The sequence below is a fragment of the Lissotriton helveticus genome, chromosome 9, assembly GCF_964261635.1.
Source record: "Lissotriton helveticus chromosome 9, aLisHel1.1, whole genome shotgun sequence".
Lineage (NCBI taxonomy): Eukaryota > Metazoa > Chordata > Amphibia > Caudata > Salamandridae > Lissotriton > Lissotriton helveticus.
In genome coordinates, this window is record NC_136070.1 from 939,752,431 (window position 1) to 939,775,183 (window position 22,753).

The window sequence follows — 22,753 nt, forward strand, 5'->3', positions numbered from 1 at the left end:
CAGTGCTGACATGGCCCCCTGGAGGGTGAGGGCCCCCCGCACCGCAGGGGCTGCAGGGGCCTGTGTTACACCCCTGGTTGGCAATGAAGGATACACCTCTTTCTGCAGAGGAGCCACGTAGAGTGAACTCTTGCCTTACAGAGCGGTGGGAGTCACTACACTGCTTCAGCACACCCAAACCGGCTGGCACGTCTGTGTTTAAAATACGTTCACGAAACTATTCAGGGAACTATTTTCTTCTTATGGTTTCCACACTGCAAGCAAATTCAGGTGTTTCCTAGTTTTCACCCTCATGTGACTGCCTTTTCTCCCCTGCCCAAACACTCCCAACCCATGTGTGCTCTGTGTTCCTCCTTCATTCCTCATCCCCCAGCTCTTCCATTGGTTTCTCCACCCGCTCCCTGGCTTTTCTTTTTAATATGTGTGTTCCTCCTCACAGGCCCTCCACTATTGGGAGGAGGAAGGGGACTGAAATTGGGCACAGTGATCCTGACAGGGAGCCGATAAGGCAATATGCATTTTGACAGTGCTTTGGTAGTGAAGTTTGCTTTTGTGGGAGGCAGAGTGTGAGTCAGAGGCGCCACTAGAGCCAAATGTAGGGGGGGCCTAAGAATAATTTCGGGGGGGGGGGGGGGCTGAATCTTTAAGCAATAGGCAGAGTGGAGCTCCAGGGGCTCTTAGAAGCGGTGAAACAACAGCAAGGCTTCATTAACATGCAAACTGTCTTTTAAAGACCTGTGAAGTGCTCGGGTGCGGCTGTGTGTGGGCCCGGAAAGCTGTCTCAGCCGGGCTGCCATACACGACGGAGGAGGGGGGGGGGGCTGAAGCCCTTTGAGTCCAATGGGTGTTGCGCGCCTGGTGTGAGTGCTGTAGCATACGTTGCTAGAGCTGTTGGGTGTATTGTGAATCTTGTCAGTTACCGTGAAAGTTCTGTGGGGTGTAATATACATTCTTAAACAGAAATCGACCTGAAGCATTGCACTCCTGTACCCGTGGGTTATGCAAGTGTTTTCTTCTGCTTACTGTGCTACTTCAGTGCTCCACTAGTCTGGGATTCAGGTACGAAAACACATCATCACTCATAAATGTAGCATAACTTCCTGTATTGTACCTTATAAAAGGTTACTCTTCTAATAATACAGTTGAGCTCAAATCACATTCCTTCCTCACATAGTGCCGTCTTGTCTGAATGCTTTTCATTTATTTGATCTGTAATGATTTCAATTTCTTTTTCATTTCTGTACATTATCAATGTATGCATATGAATCCCTAATTCTACAAAGTACAAAAGATTGTGTTCAACAAAACGCATGTACATTTCCATCACACATTTTATCAGCTGCCTTAATTGTTCTTGTATAACTGTTCTGCACCCTACTAAACAAGTTAAAACCAACAGTAATCAGGGAATCTGTTTAAGTAACCAACATATCAGAACAATAAGCCAACTGTTGTAAATAGTTACATTCACCAGGTGTGGCAGTAATGCCTCTGGATACAACATTCAAGCAATGATCTTAGACGATTATAGAAAATGTTATTATATATAAGATTTTCCTTGTTTATGTTATTATGTTATTATTGGCTTGTAAAGCGCTATATCACCCGAGGTATCTCAGCGCTATCAGCGGACACACAACATCGGTAGGCAAGACTGCCAGATCACAAAGGCCCCCACGCCTCCTCAAACAGCACGGTCTTCAGCTTCTTCCTGAACACTAGCAGGTTAATTTCCTTCCTGAGTTCTGCTGGGAGGTGGTTCCATGCCAAGGGGACGGTGCTAGAAAAGGCTCTGCCACCCTTGGATGAAAGGTATAACCGAGGACATACCAAGTTACATGCCTCAGCAGACCGGAGGGTCCTACTTGGGATGTACTTGATGAGCCGTTCTTTAATGTAATTGGGGGCTGAACCGTAGATAGCCTTATGCGCGATGCATAGGCTTTTAAATTTTATTCTTTGAGTGATTGGCAGCCAATGTAGGCTGCGAAGTAAAGGCGTGGCTCGAGTATGCCTAGATTTGTTAAAAATAATCCTGGTCGCATCGTTCATTACCACCTGGAGTCTGGCCAGAAGGTTTTTTGGGAGACCGTGGTATAAGGAGTTACCATAGTCCAGCCGCGCCAGGATCAAAGCGGAAACCGCCAGCCTAAGTGTAGAAAAGGACAGCAGTGGGGAGATTTTCCGCAACTGGCGTAGCAGTCCTACACAAGTGCCCACCCCTGATGATACCTGCTGTGCCATGGATAGCAGGGCATCAACTTTGATGCCAAGGCTTTTTACTGCCGGTGCTGGTTCTGGGAGTGGCCCTAATTCGGCCGGCCAAAACTGATCACTCCATGGATTGGCAGCTGTCGTAATTGCCAGGACTTCGGTTTTGTCAGGATTTATATTTAACGAATTATCCGACATCCAGCTAATTGTAAACTTGAGTATGTTTTGCATTCTCAAGTGAGCCGTGGCTGAGTCATCGATCTGAATCAGGATTTGTGTGTCGTCAGCATAGTTATAGACTCTACAATCCATCCTGTTCAGTGCTGCAATCAAAGGTTGAAGATATATGTTAAAAAGCAGGGGTGACAGGGCCGAACCTTGGGGTACACCACAAGTCAACTTAGCTGGTTTTGACACAAGGTCAGTAAGTTGGACTCGCTGCGAGCGATCTTCAAGGAAAGAAGTCAGCCAGGCTAGGACTGAGCCCTGAATCCCCAGGTCCCTTATCCGCAATAGAAGTTGGCAATGATTAACAGTATCAAATGCCGCGGATAAGTCCAGGAGGACCAGGGCACAGGGAGTTTTTTATCAGCCTTGAGTCTCAGGTCATCCAGCACGGACAGCATTACCAATTCCGTGCTGTGGTGAGCTCTGAAACCCGCCTGATTGGGCTCAAGGAGATGATTGCTTTCCAGGAAGTAGGTGAGGGAGTGCAGCACATGCTGCTCCAGAATTTTGGCAAGGAAAGGAAGCTGGGAAATTGGCCTCATTTTTTTAAATTTTTTTGGATCGGCACCGGGTTTTTTAAGTAGAGGGATCACCCTTGCCTCCTTGAAGTTGAATGGCACATGTCCCGTCTCCAAGGAGTGATTAAGCAGGGCCAGTACTTTGTCTTCCAACTCGGGCCACCCCAGCTTGAAAATCTGAGGCGGACAGGAGTCTGCTGGTGAACCAGATTTCACCCGGTTCAAAATAATCACTAGGGATTCCTTGGTGAGAACTGGAAACACCGATAGAATGTTCCTAAGTGGCCTAGCAGAGGTTAGGGAGGGTTTAATAAAGCAAGGAAGGTTTACTCCCCCCCCCCCCACCGTGTCACTTCGCAAGCCAGAACAGCAAAATGAATTTGTGTTACTTGATGAATAGCAAAGTCTTCTACCTTCCAACTTTCCTTTTTCATAATAAAATGTATAAGAAAAGCATTGGACTAGAAACTGTGACTTTATGACAAAACCTTGCATTTGCTTGATAATGCCCAGTAATACTGAAACTGGTAGGATATTAAGGGCCCGGTTATGACTTTGGCAGAGTGGAAGCGGGCTGCCATGCATGCTCCCTGTTCCCACACCCCCAAAGTTGACAACTGCCCACCCTCCAGATTATGAGTCAATTCGTGGTCTGGCGGGCGTGAGGCGTGGTGCAGTTCTAAGGCTCATATGTGAGCCTTTGAACTGCAGCGTCGAAGGAGCAGCAAAGCAAGTTCCTGCACTGCATGGACTGTGCAGTGCATGCCGTGCAGGAATTGGGGTGCATACACCCCCATGCACAGGGGCACCAGAGGGCCCTATAGGCACCCCTAGCTTTCCTGACCACCACACTTTTCATGACGGGATCACCACCAGAACTGCCAGCGTTTGCTGCACCAGGCCACAGTGGCACCGCCAGTATTTGCTGCTCTAGGCTGCCGCTCCACCACTGAGGGATTGCTGATTCCCGGCAGTTGTAGTGGTCCTATGGCGGTAAGTCCACCGTAGTCGTAATACGGCGGTCAGACCACTGGTGCATCGGTCCCTGACGGCCCCAGCACCTCCACCATGGGTTTGACAGTCCGATGGACTGCCAAACTCTTATTTAGGCCCCAAGTCTCTACAGATATGAACACCAGCAAACTCTGCATTAATCTTCACCACCAGTCCCAAGAGCAGTGGCACCTCCAATGGACCTCTTGGCGGCAATTACCCAGAAGCACTGGGGAGTGCAGATGCTGCAAACACGGGCCATTGTTCTTGGCTTTTCTTCCTGTGCGCGTTCACATGATGGGAGAAGCTTGTTTTTCTAAACAGGGCTGTAAATCATGTTCTTGGAGGCCGTCGGAACCTTACAAAGGCGTGGCACGGGTTCACACGGCAACTGCACCCCGAGTCACTAAAGGTAGGGTTTCTTTCTCTCCGTACTATACACAGTGGTGCATCTGATTAGTGCTGCCTCCAGGGCAAGACTGTCTCATTCGCTAGTTCTTTCAGGGTCTGTTTCTGGTACACACGCGTGTACTGTCTCTAGTGCAGTACTGAGTGTCTCTTACTAAGGCTGCATGTGTCCATCTCCAATGAGCACTTGTTGGCCTCAATGGCACCGTCTAGTTCTGTCCCTGGTTCAACCTATGTTTTCCTTTGGAATGGCTGCTCAGATGGCCTGTACATAGCTCGGATTTGGTGCTGTCTGTGTGTTGTCATGTAATCAGTACAATGAAACACAAGTGACAGTGCAGTGAAGAACAGAGCATGTGAAACAGCTCTAATGTCTGATGGCTGAGCTTGTATAATGTGCTACCTGAGGATTTGCTCTGCTATCTGAATAATGAACCTGTATCTTCTTTGTGGGCTGGTATACTGTTCTTCAGTCTTGGAAAAAGCCTGTAAGTTTTATATCAGCAAAACAGGAGCTTAGTTGTCTGAAGAAAATTTGTCTAAGATTTGTATAATCTATGAGATACCCTCTGCGTCCTATAAAGCTTATATGTTGTGTTACATGAGGGGCGGATGTGTTAGACGCAAGTCTGTAAGATTTATGAAATCGGAGGTATAGCTGCAGAGCCTAGTTTTTCGATGCCTCCCAGTCACCTATCTATGATGTTCCATTAAGTGCTGTGTATGCTTCCACATCAAAGACGCATCTTCTGGTCTATGTATGTGTGATACCCCCCTTCCTCCTGTCACTCTGCCCATCAAATGCTGTATGTTGGAGGCTACCACATCAAGTTGGGGTCCTCAGTCTTCAGCACTGAATGTGTGTTGCGTCCCTTCTGGCTACTACTTATCACCATTGAGATGGGTATGTTGATGCCTCACCTGACCGCCACTAATTTGCCCAGAGCATCATTGAACCCAATGAGCTCTGTATGCGCAGCATGCACTTTAGACTCTTCGGTGAGCCACGCCACAATTCCAATTGCCAGATGTACAATGTTCCTTTTCCACCTTTCATTAATCCTCTCCGGTCCTGTGCTATCTACCAGCAGTGCATGTCTGGTGGTCCTCCTTTACTGAACCCTGCATGTATGATGAACCCCTCCATCACTGCACATTAAGTAGCATTTCCAGCCCAGTTCCGTCCGTCCCCTTAGAGGTCCACCCTCTTTTTGAGCGTGTTTCAACGAAGCTGTTGATCCCAGCCTCTTCCCCACCGAAGCAGGCAATCTATCGAACACTTTGAAGCCTACCTCTGAAAAAACAATGACCAATACCATCCTGCGTTGATATTGAAACATGGCCATTGTCTCCCATGCTCTAAACAATATTGAGATGGCAACTCTTCATACCACCATTCTCACCAGAGAATGCCTCATATCCTGGTTCTGGACTTCTCATGGGTACTGCTCATCATTCCACCATCCAATTTAGATCTCATATGCCCACTAGAGAATGTATGGCTAAAGCCCGTGTGCTGGTATAAAGCTGTGTTTATTGCAACCTTTGTGAAGGCTTATGGAAAACTTTAACTAGTTATTATTATTTTTTTTTACATAGGGACATCCAAATAATTTTTTTTATTTTTGTGACCATCTCTGTGCATATTGCACTTGTTTAACAATAAAAACACGGTGATCGCAGAAAACACTTTGGCCCTCATTTTGCGAGGCCCTCAAAGTGCAGTATTTACAGGTTGCAGTGGTACTTCATTCTGAGTTCCACATCTCGGAAAAGGAACATCGTAATTACACAGCATGTTTTACCCTATTCGTCGTTGTGGAACTTGGAATATTGCTGTTTTCCCTGGGCAAATCCGACTTGTATCATCTGGCGAAATTTGTGTGGGAAAAATATTCTGGTTATTTGGCACTCCCATTTCAGACATAAACTGCCTTTTAAGGTCGAATATGGGTTATCAGGCAGTTTATAAACAGCCGCGGCCCATGCAGGGAAGAGTGGTGCGGTTGGGGGGAGGAGAAATTTCCACAGACGGCAACGAGGAAAAATTAATTATTTATTTAATTTTCCCTCGTGGTCGTCTGTCGAACGTCCCCCCCCAATCCCCACCCCCACCCGGTCTTACCGCCCCACCACTCTTACCGCCCCACCACTCTTACCTGCAAGGGACGCAGATGTTTATAAAGAGGATGATGGGCTTCCATCTCCTCTTTAAGACCTTTGTGCCCTCTTCAAAATGTTGACTTGCAGAAAAAACTGTCTGCATGCATTTTCTTACCTGAATTTATGGTGTAGATATGCAGGAAGAGTGAATTGCAATCTGTCGGTTCTAGTCGTCTGGAAATGATCTTGGTGCAGAGAGAAAAAACTTTGCTCAGGTGAAGGAAAACTGTGGAACTTTGCAACCTTCATGGGGGTGGGGGGGAACATTGGTAACTTCCAAAAACTTTCCTAGCAAAAGCTTTTTTGCACACACCCATTATGGTTTTTAGTCCTCACTAATTCACCTGTTTGAACCTTTCTTGCATAACTGCGATCACAGCTACATGATTGGAGCGCATCTCTGGCCTTCACACATGGAGCCCAACGTTTCCAATCTAGGATGTCTGCAAGCATGTATCTTCAAGCTGTCCATTCATTTCCCAGTCCTACTCTAGCCGTCCACCTTCTGTTGGCTTCAGTAGACTTGGCAGTGTCATTAAGTGCACTCTGACCCAGTAAAAGCACTTGTATGACCAAGTACACTCCCACAATGCCCCTCCCACACATGCAAGCTACAGCTTGTTAGCCACCAGAACAGTTGTAGCTATGAGCTCCTCATAGGGCAGTGACAGACTCTACCTCCTCAGTGCTGCATTTGATATTGCTCTCTCTCCCTCACTGACAGCCCAGCATTCTAAATGTGATGTCTCCTTCCATCGCTAAAAACTGGCTAGCGCCTCATACTTGATACTTCCTCCTTGTCTCTGGCTGTTCAGTGCTTGCTTGTTTAATGTCCTCCCCTGCTCACTGACTCCCTCAAGCGGAATGTAGGATGCCTTTTCATAACTCTTGCGGTACCATGTGATGTTTCATTTGACCACCCCTATACTTGTGATGACCCCTTCCGTCCGTGATTCTCTTTCGCTAATGTATGTATGATGTCCCTCCATCACTGACCTCCCAGCCCCACATGTATGATGCCCCCAAAACAAAGCTCTGCAAAAGCAATTCTCCCATCCATTTCAGTACGCAGCGCTCTTGTGCATAAGAAAAAGTTGATCACAACATTTACTAACAATCTCTTCCTCTTCCCACATCCCAAAGACAGTTTTTAGTAAACTCTGTGCAACCTATTTTGTGGTAGAATAGACAGTTAGGAGTGGGGCTAGCAAGTTAGAAAATAAAATGGTCAAATTGGAAAATGATGGCGGGCTCAACTCTCTCGTGTGTCACGTCCGTTGATGTCTCGTTGAGTTTACTTGACCTGCCACGATCCTCCCAACTTCAAACTGCATGCCTGCAAGTCAGTCCTCTTGCCCCACCAGGCCTCAGTGCTGCCCCAGAGCACTGCAGTCTAACAGTGATTAGTGAAACTGCCAGTAAAAAGCGTGTTTTGAGGTCTGTTTGTGGCAACAAAAACACTTATTAAGTGCTGCCCTGGGGGTGTTGTTCCACTATCAGTGAACATCCCTCTCTGTGGTATCTGTGATGTGCCCTGCATCGCTTATCCATGGCATCATTTACCTCCCTCCCCCAGTGCTGCTTGAGTGGTTCCTCTCTGTAGCTCTGACCCAATGTCTCTCCTGCTTTGCTGGTGATCTCCTTCTCTGTGCTTCTCTGACGGTTGAACTGTCTGAGCCCCCAGCATTAAGTATCCTACTGATAAATTGATTACATGATATCGCTGTCTGTCACACAGCACCCTCATCATCTTCAGCTCCGGCAGCGTGGCAGGGAATTACGCCAGATGATTACAAGTCTGTATCAGGAAGAGTATGAGCTGGACGAGCAGTATTACCTGAAGGCCCTGGAGCTGCCCAACAGGACGCACCCTGATGTGGTAAGAGGAATCAAAGGATTTTATTTGTGTACCGTCTGGGAATACTCTGGGATGGGAAAATGGTGGGTAATTGTTGGAGTCTGATTCATAAGGTCTGGTCACACCTCCTTAGTCTGTTTGTGGACTCACCCTATGATTTTTCTTCCTTCTTCCAGCCAGTTGGTGACGAGAGCAATGCCCGAATAGTCGAAGTCATTGGGAAGAAACCAGGTGACTGACATTTTATGAAGCTTACTTACCACACATGGATCCTTTCAGGTCTAATGATATTTCAAGAGGATTAACATGATTATGGGATGCAGTTTGGCAAAGGTTATGCATCAGTCTGCAGACAAAGCAGTGGCTGACAAGAGAAAGGCACAGGTCTTGATGTGAAGCTATACCTTAGACATGCCTACTTCCTCATAAAGTGGCTCATCGAGTCTGCACTGGAAGACCGCAGAAATATTTTGAGTTTTGGAGAAAAGGGATATTGTAAAGTAAAATTTTCAATTTGCTGAAGACTATTAGAACATTCCACTTACTGAGGATAGAATGTTCTATATTAAAAAGGGAAAACAGAAAGACAAACATTGGAATTGGAAGGTTTATTCCAGCCCTTATCAGCCCTGAGCCACTGCGTTATCTTCAGTGGGGCACCCAACATGCCAATGTTTTAATTGCAGGTAAAAACAAATATTTACAGGGGGCATTTGATCAAACCACTCCTTACTGTTGGTTGGCTTTTTTATCATCAGATTTGGTTGTTTCTTATTCATTTACTTTAATGTATCTTCTTGTGTTTGTCTCTCCCCTGGAGCATAGCTTGTTTTTCCTCTTTTTATTGTATAACTTGTATCCTTCCACTGCTTATTTTCACTGGCTTTTTTTCTTTTATATTCAGGACTCTCTTTCTTATGTGATTCATCCAACTCAAATCACTTCATCCTGCTATATCCATGTTGCTGTTCCCTTGCTGGTCCATTGCTTCCCCCGTCCCTGCCTAACCTTCTATGTTTTTTTAATTTCGCACTTCCACCCAGTTCTATTCCTCTGCTGCTCCAGCCTCTGTCGGTGTTTAATTCAGCCTGCATATGCGCCTCCTCTAAAACTGTCCGCTCCACCATTCCTCCTTTCTTCCCAAATGTGTTTTATTGTTATCTCACTTTTTGAAGGACTTGGCAGCTGCCGGGCTGCTGCTTTATAAAAGAAAAAGTGCTTTGTGACAATTTGAATATTTTTTTCAAATTTACCTCTGCATTAAATACATTTTATTTGATTTAATATATTTGAAATATTTAAATATTGACTCCAAAATTAAGCTTTTTAGTTCTGCAGCATTTTAAAATTTTGCTATTTAAATTTTTTTTGTTAAGTAAACTTTTTACTTTTTCCTAAACTTTAACATAGGGAGTCAAAGTGAAAATCTCCCTGTGACGAAGCATAGAATGTTTTTTTTAAGTTCATTACACTTTACACTAGATTTTTAAAAATATGTTTATGTTAAATATTAATATACATTAATTTTATATATTTTTTAATGTTGAGCAAAATGAAAAAAAATGAAAGTACTATTGATTACATTTTTAATTCAATCTTTAGTTAATTTCAATAAATTAAATTAAAATGAATTTCCTGAAGTTTAAATTTATAAAATAGCGTCCCACCGAAAGTAAAAAAAACGTTTTTTATTGTGCATGAATAATTATTAAAGGTGATGTATAAAATTAATGAAAAGTAGTTTATTTATATTTAAAAAAGGTTACATTAATTTATAATTCAAAAAGGTTGTTAAAATGAAATATATTTTATTTTTAGGTATTATTTTAACCTTAAATTATATGTATTTCTATTTTTACCTACATTAAATAATTTAGCATTATTTACTGTAGACTTTGTTTCGGTCCCTACCTTTGTTATTTTATAGGGGAGGGTGCGGCAGTTCCAGTGGATGGCCATGTGTGATGCTAGATTAATTACTGTTTCTTTGTGGCAGCAGTACCGTACACTCCTATTTCGGAAGTGGAGACTTGTCAGTCTACACTTTTGAGTATTTTGCACTCTGATTTTGTGAATAGCCAAATGTAGTGCAGTTACTCTAGTGTCATAGTAATTTGCACATGTAATGTATCTTTGTGAACTGTAGCACACGTTTCTAAACTTAAAACATGGCAATTGAGGCCCCCTTTGTTTTTTACCATCCATGCAGTGAGTCTGCTTTTACAGGCCGCACACAAATACCATGCATTCTCTTACATTACATTCTGCAATGTTTAGATGCATCCAGGCCTATCCTTGATGTACATGTACTTTAATTACACATAATCTTTGTTGCACAAGACACTCTGACAGTTCTTTGTCTTTAGGATAAGAAGAAGCAGTGTCTGTTGCTGGAACTAAGGTGCAAACAAAATGTACTTGAATTGAGATCTAACATATAACTCACATATAGTCATTGAAATCCACAATTGGTTACATTTTTTTATTGTTTAAAGGGTGAGCAACTGTGCTATATTGTTGTACAGTAACATGTTTCCAGAGGTCATAAGAACAACCTAGCAATTTTAAAGTTTAGATTGCATATATTTCATAATAACGACGACACTGGGTGCATGGTCTGTGAAGGAAAATTGACCTTCCAAACCTCCTTGATTTTCTGTGTTAACTTGGTAGATGAACCCAGGCCCAGCACTCCAAGGGCTAGATGAAGATCAATGATAGCGATTATCAGATAGCAATTTTTTTTGTGAATAACTATTTGAAAATCGCTATTACCAATGTACAAAGTTAATATCTTGCCCATTAGTGATGATGAATACTGGGCAGCTAATAGACCTACCTCATGAATATTAATGAGGTTGGTCGCAATTTGTGTACCTCTAGGATTCGCTGCCATCACAGGAATGGTGACCTGCTGGGGTCGGCAGACCACCATATCTGTGATTGCTTTTAAATAAAGCAATAATTTTTTTTAAAGTGCAGCCCGTTTTCAAAGAAAACAGGATGCATTCTTTTTTAAGAGTGGGCTGCGGACCATGGGACCACTGTCTGCTCTTAAAAAATATATTTTTAAAGATTCTCAAAGGTAAGGGGCCCTTAGGGGACCCCTTCCTATTAGCAAATGGTTTGCCACCAACTTTGAGTTAGTGTTAAAATTATTAATATTGTTGCAGCTTGTAGAGTGCACAGCTACCTCCAACGGAGGTGTCCCAGCGCTAGCAGCGGATGCAAAGAGGTAGGGGCAGGTTACCAATTGCTAAGGGAGGCCAAAGAGCCAGGTCTTCAGGATCTTCCTGAATTCAGATTCTGACTTGGCCTTCTGATTGTGCTCAGGCATGGAATTCCAAAGAGAAGCGGTTCTAACGGGGAACAACCGGCCACCTAGTCTGGCTTTTGCAAAGCTGGGAGTGACTAGGAGTTCCCGACGATTGGACCTCAGGACCCTCGTCTGATGTTTTTTTCGGAGTATCTTCATCAGATATTGAGGGCCAGTGTCTCTGACTGCTCTGTAGGTGAGAGTCAGTGCCTTGAATTCTATCCTCCTTTTAACGGGCAGCCAGTACAGGCTGCGTAGGTGGGGGGAGGGGGATATGTGGTGTCGGGGTGGTACATTTCAGATGAGCCTGGCAGCTGCGTTCTGTATAGTTTCCTAATCAAGTAGACTGTCAGACCCAAATACAGGCTGTTGGCGTAGTCCAGCTGAGACTTAATCAGTGCATGGACCACCGTTTTCCTGCAGTCCATGAGTAGGAAATGAAGAAATCTCCGTAAAGACTTCATTTTCCAGAAACAGGACGAGGTGACTTGGCTTATCTGGGTCTTGCATGAGAGGGTGGAGTCAAATTTGAACCCCAGTTTCCTAGCAGAGGAAACAGGAAGAGGGGGCGGATTAAGTTCTGACGGCCACCAGAGGTCGGATTGTGGAGGGGATGGCTGATTAAAAAACAGAACCTCCATTTTATCAGTATTCAGCCTCAATCCGTTGTCAGTCATCTAGGATGATATGTCAATCAGACACTGTTTGAAGTTGGTAAATGCTGCCTTAGAGTGATCCCTAAAAGAGAACACAAGCTGAGCATCATCAGCGTATGAAACAACACTTACACCGTGCTGCTCTACTAGTGGGGCAAGGGGATCGAGGTAGATACTAAATAGAATCCGGCTCAGGGCCGAGCCCTGAGGGACTCCGCAAACCAGGGGGCGGGGAGATGAGATATAGGGGTGAAGGAGTATTTTCAGGGACCGGCCCTCAAGAAAAGAGCCGAACCAGGCTAAAGTGGTCCCTATCACTCCCAGCTGCCTAAGCCTGTCTAAAAGGATCTTATGTGACACTGTATCAAACGCTGAGGACAGGTTCAGCAGCACTAGCATTGCAGAGCTACCCTTATCCATGGTCTCCCGTACTGTCTCTGCTACTTCAAGCAGAGCTGTCTCTGTGCTGTACCTTGACCTGGAGCCAGACTGGGAGTCATGGAGTAGTTTGTTGGACTCTAGGAATTCAGATGGCTGTTTCTGCACTTCCTTCTCAAGGATCTTGGCTGGTGCTGGCAGGAGGGAGATGGGCCTAAAGTTTTTAGTTCTGCCGGATCTGCATCCTCTTTCTTGAGGATTGGCTGGACGAGTGCCGTTTTCCAAATAGAAGGATAGATGCCTGATTTCAGGGATGAGTTCCAAAGCAGGTTTAGAGAGGGATTAAGTGGGGGGCCAGCAGTTTCAAAAACCTAGCCGTACAGGGATCAATTGGAGAACCGGATTTCGTCGTTTCAACTGAATGAGGGCTGTTTTAGGGCTAAAAGTGCGGAATTCCAAGCATATACTTAGGTGGCGGGAGGTGGGTAGAGGTGCGGCTGGTGGCTCAATAAAGGAGAATGAAGAATGGATAGCTTTGATTTTCTCCTGAAAGAAGGCCGAAAGATCTTCACAGAGAGTAGCTGAGGGAGCTATGTTGCTTTTCATCGTCCCTGGTTTAATGAAGCCTTGAACAATCTTAAACACTTGTTTAGCAGAGTTGTCCGAGGATTTCATTTGATTAGCAACTTAATTCCTGATGGAGTTGCGCTTTAGCCTATGAAATTGTTTTAGTGCTACTCTGTATGCACTCTTGGACTCTGTGTTGTAGGTTTTCCGCCAAACACGCTCAAGCTTCTTGCAGAGGCTTTTCTCTAGACGGAGTTCTGGTGTAAACCAGGGGGCAGATGGTTTATTTCTAGCCAGTTTCATGGTTTTCATAGGGGCTATTTTGTCAAGGGCTGACGTGACCCAGTGGTTAAGAGTGGCGGCTGCACCGTTGGGTTCTCCGGTGAGCAGCATTGGGGTGTTTAATAGTGCTGGGCCTATTGCTTCAGGGTTGACTCTTCTCCAGTTTCTTCTATCTTCATATTCAGGTTTCACAGAGCTATTACACATGGTAGTGGTCAGGTTTAATGGTATAAGACTGTGATCCGATCATGTTAGGGGAATGGGATCATCTATTGTTAGGGTGTGGATATTGGTGAAAATGAGATCCAGCATGTGGCCTGCCACATGGGTAGACATAGAAACCTTTTGATTGAGGTTTAACCCCTTAAGGGTGTCAGCCAGCTGGGAGGCCAGAGGGCACACTGATTATTGTCCATGTGGACATTAAAGTCACCAAGGACCAAAAAGTTTGCATGTCTCAATGACAGAGCTGTGATCAAATCGCAAAGCTCCAATAGCTCAAAGGGTTTAGAGTCAGGGGGTCTGTATACCAGCATTCCAGCAATAGAGAAGATGGAGGAGATTTTAATACTGAAGGACATTGCTTCAATCAGACCAGTGCTTTCAATTCTTTTGTGCGATATCTTCCAGCTGTCTCTCATGATCACAGCAAGCCCACCCCCCCAATCTATTGCCAGCTCGGTTAACCGTGGTTATTTTATAGCCCACAGGGATGGCCATCATTATGTCGGGGTTGGAGCTATCTCTTAACCATGTTTCTATGAGGAATATGAGATCCCAAGAATTTGATTCCAGCGTTAGCCAGACATCATCCATATGTTTGGGAAGGGATCTGCAGTTGATTAGACAGGCTTTGATAGTTGGCCTGGGAATTGAGGTCCGTGTTCTTGAAGGTACAACCATGTTAATGCCCTTACACGTCTTTCCCAAGATCTCTCTGTCAAACTCGAAGGAGCATGTCTCCCAGTGTGGCTCCTGGCCGGGTAGCTCCCGTTGCAGTGTACAAGGATCCAAGCACATCGGCCTGGGGCATCCTTTTGAATCTAACTCATAGATTTGTTTCCTGGACCAAACCATTCTTGTAGCTGGGTTATAACGGGCAGCATAGCTGGCGCTGGATGAGAGCCGGACGCGGACGGGCGCAGACGGGCTTGCCTTTGGTGCGCCAGCGGCGCGCCCGCTGCTCATCCGCTGGCCCATCAGCTGGTATAGGAGAGTGGCAGAGTAGATCCGCCCTTTCCCAGCTCGAAGTGGAGTAAGCTGTGAGGAAATGTTAATGTCAGCCCCGCCCTCCACACAAACGGCAACACGCCGCAGTGGACAGGGGTGAGGGGACAAAGGTATTTGGCAGTGCTGTGCAAATACACAGAAAGAAGTAAGTTTAAAAGCAATTAAAAGTCTTACTTGAAAGCAGATATTCAAAGCGATTACAACCTAACAACTTTGAATGACTCTGTGTAACATGAGCGGCAGCAGTGACACTAACAGCGTCTCCTCACTCCGCTCCGAATGTTTCACGCCCACATATCGTTCGCAAAACATTTCTACATCCCATTCTGATTCCGTTTTTGGAAGCGTTGCTCTGAACACGCCCCTTCCAAATAACGATTCGGTGACATGTGAACAAATCACAATTTGGGATTAATACATACCAAAAATAATTTGTGTGGTTAGAAACGGCCTGATTCTGCGAATCAGACAATTTCCTACTGCAACAATGCTCCGTACGTCTAGCCCAAAGAGTGCTAATTCACTTTTAGAGTTCACAAATAGTACCAGCTAAGATTAGGTAGCCCTGGGGAAGGACAGAATTGCAGTATCGCTCGATGTTGCTAGAGCATTTGATTGTCCTCTGAGCCATTCCATGGTATGGAATGAAATGGACTGGTATTAGTCACAAGGGCGTCTTCTGAATTAGGGTATATTGTACTCTACCACAGAGACTAGTGTATGTGTAAATGCAGAAATCTCTATCCCATTTAAAATGGAGTGAGGGGCAAGAAGGGCTGTCCTCTATTTCCAGTGAAATTTGCTTTCTATGCGGGAAACAATACTTGGATGCAAGTCCTTGAAATCAGTTCTGGGGTAATCCTCTCATATTAAGAAGTTGTTTGCCAGTAAGGTGGTCAGATGTGCAAAGGCAATCACCTTTATAGAAAAAGTGATCCAGATTAGTAGTACATTTTCTGTAACCGTAGCTTCTCCAAAACTAGCCTCTTATATGATTCAATACTTTGAATCCAAAGCTGATTGACTCATTTCAAAATAAGCCATGATCACAATAAGTTCTTCAGAAGCAATCATGAGGGACTGCTGTCTGTTAAAGACCACAGCAATATTTAATCATTTTTGTTAGTTGATTATGATGGCCAAGAGTGAGATCTTGCCCCAGTTAGTGCCTAAGTATCAGCAGCTCCTACAAGTAGGGATGGGTCAGCCAGTTTACGTCATCCAGAATTTAACTTTGAAATGTCCTTCCCAATGAAAATTTTAGACACTGTTATACTTAAAGTATTAAAATCACAAAGATCTGCAAGCAAATTGGCCTCACCACACTCTATTTCATAGTGATGGCCATGCAAGAGATCTCTAGATATATGGGAGTGCCGATGGTCAGTGCCTTTTTGGTGAAGCAACCTTTACTAAGCGTTTCTGAAGACTCCTGCTCAAAAATGTGTTGTTCAAGGGAGTTACAAACGTTAGGACACCTTGCTCACTAGGAATAGTTCCTTCCCTATAATTTATCAAGTTATGTCTTCTTTTAATAAAAGTATATTACATTGAAAAAGAGAAACGAATAAAAACAAAAATAGGAAGTATGTTTGTAGGAACATGTAATGATAATAGCCATGCATCAATGTTAGTTTTCTTTATTATTTAAAAAGTGTTATTGGATACATTTAAGGGGTACTAATTAGAGTAGCGTTATGGTTAGGTTAAGGGTTCGTATTAGGATTAGTGTAACAGGTTAACATAGGGTTTATGATCAGTGACGTATTAAGGGGCATTGTTGGGGATGTGGGGGCTGATGTACCGAATGATTCTCTTGCAGAGCTTGCAATGCACAGTGTAGCTGGCTTTCTCTGAAAAAAACAAAAATCACTGTATCAAATCGACACTGCTAGGTGCAAATCACGTTACACGATACACATGGTCAACATTGCGATTCCTTGTGTACCACAAGAGGGTACAGAAAATGCCTCCATCTCCTTCTTGCGATTCCCAAGTCATTTGTATCATTGCCTAGTTCTAAGACATTGACTAGTCAGGTCATTTAGTAAACATTCTCAAAATGGAAGCTGTTAGAGAAAACTTCTACTGTATGAATGCCAGCTGTGGGCAACAGAGGGAGAAAAGGACCACAATTGTACTCTCGCAATGTGCCATTTGCTTTGTAGGTGTTACAGTCCTTGTTTTTCACACAGGTATCGCAATGCAATACTGGAACTTTGCAAACGCTGAGATGGAGGTCTGGTGTCACTTGTTGAATGTAGGCATCCATGGGTGATAGCAGCACAAACACCCTCATAGACACAATGTTTTGACAGGCATTGTTAATATCAACAATTTATTATTGTATTAATCATTATTAAAATAGAATAGGAACAACAGTTGATGACGAGAGTAAGGAGAAGGGCTACAGTGTAGGTTAGAGAATCATACAACACTGAAAATGGCAACAGGTAGTCATAGAACATGTGCAAAATTAACATCCTCTAAATTTTTCCTTTACAGATTTTGATTTTAGAGTCAAAGGTCACTTGGAGATCGGAGAGGACCTGGACATCATAAGACAAAAGTAAGAGGTCAAAGTGATAACATCACTACCTTTCAATTCTTACTGTAAAGTCATGTAGCAGAAATAGAGATAGTCAGTCATATTCTGATCCAATGATCATCATTTATTACTCATTGGATTTAGTCATCAACGTCCCAGTTCGCCAGGGGCCCGCTCTTTCAGTCGACATATACAATATCAAGGTTTTACAAACTATGTGTGAGATGCTGGTGACATGCTGGTGTGTGCCCGATTACCTTTAGAAAGAGCTGCAACCTCTCTTAGTGAAGGCCTTGAGGACAGTAAGGTCACTGGAGGTTAATTGGAATAAACATATGCAATTCAGAGGATTCTGTAGTTTGGAGATGAGGTGTTTTGTTTTTGAAGTTTTAGATTATTGATCTCATTGTGTGCATCCAATAATTATAGATTGTATCTACCTGCATAGTCTCTTACACAGTCTGGTAATGCCAGCCTGTATTTTATGTTTAAATATTATTAAAAACAGAAAGCAATTCAGTTATATTACATCTAATCTCAATACATATGCAGATCATAGAGCAGCAACACTTATAGCGCTATCCCTTCCCATGCCTTAACTCATACTGAAAAAAATCCAACTTTTAGCTCTTACATCACTTCAAATAATTCCGGCTTTATTAATTAATAGATTGGATATGTAAAGCCTCAATAAACCGGTCTATCAACTTTAATACACTCCTTTTACAAGTAAAACAGATTTGGGCTTTCCTATTGCCATACTTAGTGTCCAGTAAATCCAATTGTGGGAGGACATGGCTACCTAGTTACCTCAGATTCAGCAATTTATGGCACACCTTTCTCATGCCAGGCCATATCAGATGTATTTGCCATCTTCAGCTCATGCAACAGCCACTGTGGCCCTCGCTCTTGAGGCGTACATCAGCCTTATTAATGCATCTGTATGCTTGTTCATTTGTGGATCTGTGGATGACATCAGCCAAGGTGGTTTGCATTTCAGTCAACTGTCCTCTTGTATGAAAATAACTTCGTATCCTCATAGGGTCTTCAAAGTGGAAGCTTTTAAATTGTAATTGGCTGTGGCTGTGGACTGGACCCCATATTCTTCTTACTTTCCTTCAGGTATTGACCTCTTTCTTTAGTGTTAATCCCTTGCAGTACTTCAGAAGTGGAAGAGCAACTGGAAATGTGTACAATGTGGCCACTCAGGAGCCTGACCTGCTCAGACCTCCAATTGCCTAACCAATTTGCAGTTTCCACAGATTGTATTTCGTGTACGATTTCGCTTTACCCTTGGTCTACTCCTTCAATATGAAACCAGTGGCCGTAATGTACAACTATGTTTTTAATCTTGGTTTCGAGCACATATAGGGGATAGCCAATGTGATGCCCATCTTGAGAACTCTATTAAAGGCCACATGCAAATTTAAAAGGTTTGCGGGAAGGAGTAATACTTGTGGCCTATGAGAATTTGACTGGGGTGAATTTAGAAGCAAAAGTATCAGCCGGGCCCATGCAAGTAAGAGCAGTGGGGCAGTAAAGCCGAGTGGGGGGGATTTTGACAGACGATGACGACGAGGAAAAATTAATTATTTTTTTAATTTTCCCACTTTTTTTGTCTGTCAAAATCCTAACCCCCACTCGGCCCCGCCGCTCTTACCTGCACGGGCCATGGCTGAAAAGGATCCAGTGTTCCCTTTCTGAATGTGGTTGTTGAGATGGATAATAATCTAGCTAGAGTGAGATCCTTGATGCCCGCAAATGATGCAATGTTTTCAATGAGCACATTATAGTCATTGGGATGAAACGCTGCTGAATAGTCCACCAGGTTGAAAGTGCAAAGATGGCCTTGGTCTTTAGAAGATAGGAGTTTCTCTTGGACGGTGTAGTGCACCAACGTACACCTTGACTGTCATTCTCACATAAGGCAAAAGACCCATTGTGCTGTTTTTGCCATGCCTTCGTGAACATAGCAAATCTCAATAGCATTTTTCCCAGTTGTACACCTGACTGAGATAGACATGCTTGGCAGCACCCTAGTTCTCGGCCGGTTTTTCTGCACCTATTTTCAATTTGTCTCCCATCTGTTCTCTGTTCATGTAATAGGATACTCCTCTTTTTCTTGTCATGATCCAGGCTTGTAATGGAAGTGTTTACCCTCTTGTCTTTGAGAGGATATTTGGTCTAACAGGAGTTTTGGCTTCCATTCACATTCTGTGCTTTATTTCTTCTCCACATAATTGCTCTCTTTCCACTCTAGGGCCAAGTTGATATAAGCTCTTTGCACATTGATATGCATTGAGCTCAATTACTATTTAGGGAATCACAACAGGAAATTGTCTACTTGGACTTAAAATGAGGGTAAAATATGCTTACTTTGAGATCTTTAAGGCAGGGTCATTTCAACTTATCTCTCTGATTTAACAGGCATGGTATTTCCTCTTATACTACACCTTTATGCATAGGTGATGTGCCTTTGCCTGTTGTTCCTCTTCTCTGTTGGAGCTGGTGCCCTTTCCCTCAGTGAGAGATCTTTCAGTGTCTTATGGTCTTTGGCTCCTGTTTCTTCTCTCCTTCTGGAGCAGCAAGGTGTTGTAGAAGCCCTGCTTCCTTCTTCACTATTTCTTTTCGTATATACTACAGATGCCTTGCTTATTACTGATCCAACTCCTGGTCATAGGTGGAGGACCAATGTTCCTATAACATACTCCTTGCAATCGGTGTGCAAAATGTTTCTGCTCAACACACTCTTTGCCCTGGGCTGAGGACCTAAGTCTCATGAACTTGCTCCTTACCAAGAGGTGTGGCCTTTCTTCTTCCTGGTGGCACTCTTAGCCACGAGTACAGGTCTTAAGTTCTCTCTCTAGCTTACTCTTTGTGGTTGCTTGGTCCTTAACTCCTTAGTTCATCCTCAGTCAGTTGAGGTCCTGTGTTTCCTTTTCAGTCTCCTCTCTTCGGATCCATTTCCTCCCGCTTTCCTGTTTTTGAGCATGCATATACACCCTTGGCTTCCCAAGGTGAATACTCCAGCCACCTTAAGTCCAAGTGATTAAATGCCCTTTTCTTTTTGCCAACTCTTTGTAGGCGCAGACCTGTCATATGTGGGTGAATAGTATTCATTGTAGAAATATTTCCTTCATTCCTTACTCAATGAATCGTTTCTGGTAATCCCGGTACAGAATTCGGCAAACCTGGCAAAACCTGGGAATCTTTGGCACTTCTACATTCTTTGTAGTAATTAGTATTTAGTGGGGTGCAAAGCTTTTCTCACCCATAATTTTCACTAATGCAACATTTTCTACCCTTATGTTGTGAATTCCCTGCATTTGCATGTGGATTCTCATGTGAAAATCAGCCCTTTCAGGCCTTCGTCAACTGACATCACCAACATCCATTCAGTTGCAGAGTTGCGAGCAAAAACAGTACAAAAGTAAACTTATGAGAAAACGGTCCATTCCTTTTCACTGACAACAAGCACTTGCAAAGAAATATTGAGTTTGCTGGGGAAAACCATATCAGGGCCTAATTGTATGAAAAATGAGAATCTGTTTAAACTAGATGTATCCCAATAATCATGATCTACACAAAACTTCTCTTGCGCAGTAAAAACTTCACACACCCCTAGTTTTTTCCCCCCGAGAAGCTGGCAGTGAAAAGCGAGCCATACTTTCCCACTATCCCACTCGGCCTAGAGAGGCCAATCAGTTCTGGCCAAATTCTGCCAGTGTGTCTGGTTCTGAATGTCTCTGTTAACACATGTTTTGGGGTTATACTATCTCTGGAAGTTATTGGTGGTTTGCAAGCACAATAGGGGCACACTCTTTGTTGAATGGTCACTGCCCATTTCAGGTCTAAAAGTACAAAAGGTGAGTCTAGCTGGATGATGACACATATACAGACACGCCTTTTTAGGCCTGGTTCAATAGCTCAGCTGTCTACACAACGAACTGTCACCAATTCTTCAAAATATATATTATGGGGGCTTTTGCTTCACCCAAAGAAGTATGACTTTTCCACCTCATACTTTTCAGTGTTTGGTGTATTATTCTGCCTACTATTCCATAGGTAATGTTTGCATTGCACTGCACAAGGAACTATTTACAAAGGAAAGATATATTCCGTTGTCACACGTACATTTATTATCTCATATGTGTATAATTAGCGCCACCATCTTTACAAGACACCCCAACCACTACCAGCTTTCAAGACACCCAACAACCACCATTAACACAAATACAGCTACTAAGACCACCACCACCATTACCACCGCCACCACCATTATTACCACTAACACGATTATCTTTGACCCATCATCTTAACAGCATTTGTGCATGAATTGGTTTGGATGCTTGCCGGCACCAAATTAAAGTCAGAACTATAGGCTTTGCCAATGCTTGTTCATTTTGCAGCTGAGGCGAAAAACCTACTTTGGGGGATTAGTTTGAGAATAGCTGTCACTGCCCTTCATGATCCAGGCAAGAAATATAGCATTTCTGCATTAAAAAAATACAGGCACTAGGCATCATTGTGGAGGCGCACATATAGGCTGAGGGGGGCACACGCGGGATGGCAGTGCCCCCCAACACACACTCATGCATGCCACGCACGCACATACTCTCTCTCTCCCACCCAGCCTTTGCCCCCCACCCCCCTCCGGACGCGGTGACGCCACGCCGTTTAGTTAATGTCCGTGCACTGCGTAGAAACTTCTTGTTTTCTGCCTCCGCTCAACAGGTGCCGCGTTGAGGTGTCTAGACCCCACCTGCATGGCCAGCCGCCCTCCCCCCTGTTTGCAGTGCGCCCCTGCAGTGCTGTGACCTTTGCCTGCCCCCACCCTGCTTTGTTCTCCGCCTCCATTAGCAGATTGGGAGCTCCCACCGCCAGACATGGAACGGCAGCGGTTTAAATATTACATGAGCTGCTGCTGCCACCCCTCCCGTTTTGATTGTTATGGTCCAGCCCTCCGGCTATTTTCCACCAAAACAGTAACTAAACTAACACCCTTCCTGCCGTCACTTGAAAATAATTATGTGTGCGTGCTTCGGAGCAGCCGGTACGTTGGGCGTCAAGACCAGTTGTTCCTAGCTCACACACCTCACAGGGAAGGGGCTGGGTGTGGGGGTGTTGTCCGCAGTGCATGGGTGCTCTTTGTATCTTTCTGTATTTTAACGATTGAAATCCTGAATGTTAGGTGAACTGGTCTTCTGCCCTGAGGGTGCAATGTGGCACATTTGCAATAGGTCAACAGAACTGGTGGTGGATATAATGAATATTGTCTATAGAAAGTTACTGGTATGCAGTTTAAATCTTATTCAGTTTATCATCCTTGGGAGGATGAAAGGCTGAATAGGCCTTGCTTGGATTTGAATTCATGACCTTCAGGTGATACACAGA

General features: G+C 44.1%; 1 protein-coding gene across 2 annotated transcripts in view; it reads left to right on the forward strand.

The window, feature by feature from the left end:
- The window catches only part of SARS2 (seryl-tRNA synthetase 2, mitochondrial), a 197,457-nt gene that overhangs the window by 107,717 nt on the left and 66,987 nt on the right, over positions 1-22,753 (forward strand). For both annotated transcript variants that reach the window (XM_078662238.1, XM_078662239.1), the window contains 3 exons: positions 8,263-8,403; positions 8,559-8,613; positions 17,317-17,380. In XM_078662238.1, the coding sequence (XP_078518364.1) occupies positions 8,263-8,403; positions 8,559-8,613; positions 17,317-17,380 (260 nt within the window). The remainder of the gene's footprint in view (positions 1-8,262; positions 8,404-8,558; positions 8,614-17,316; positions 17,381-22,753) is intronic.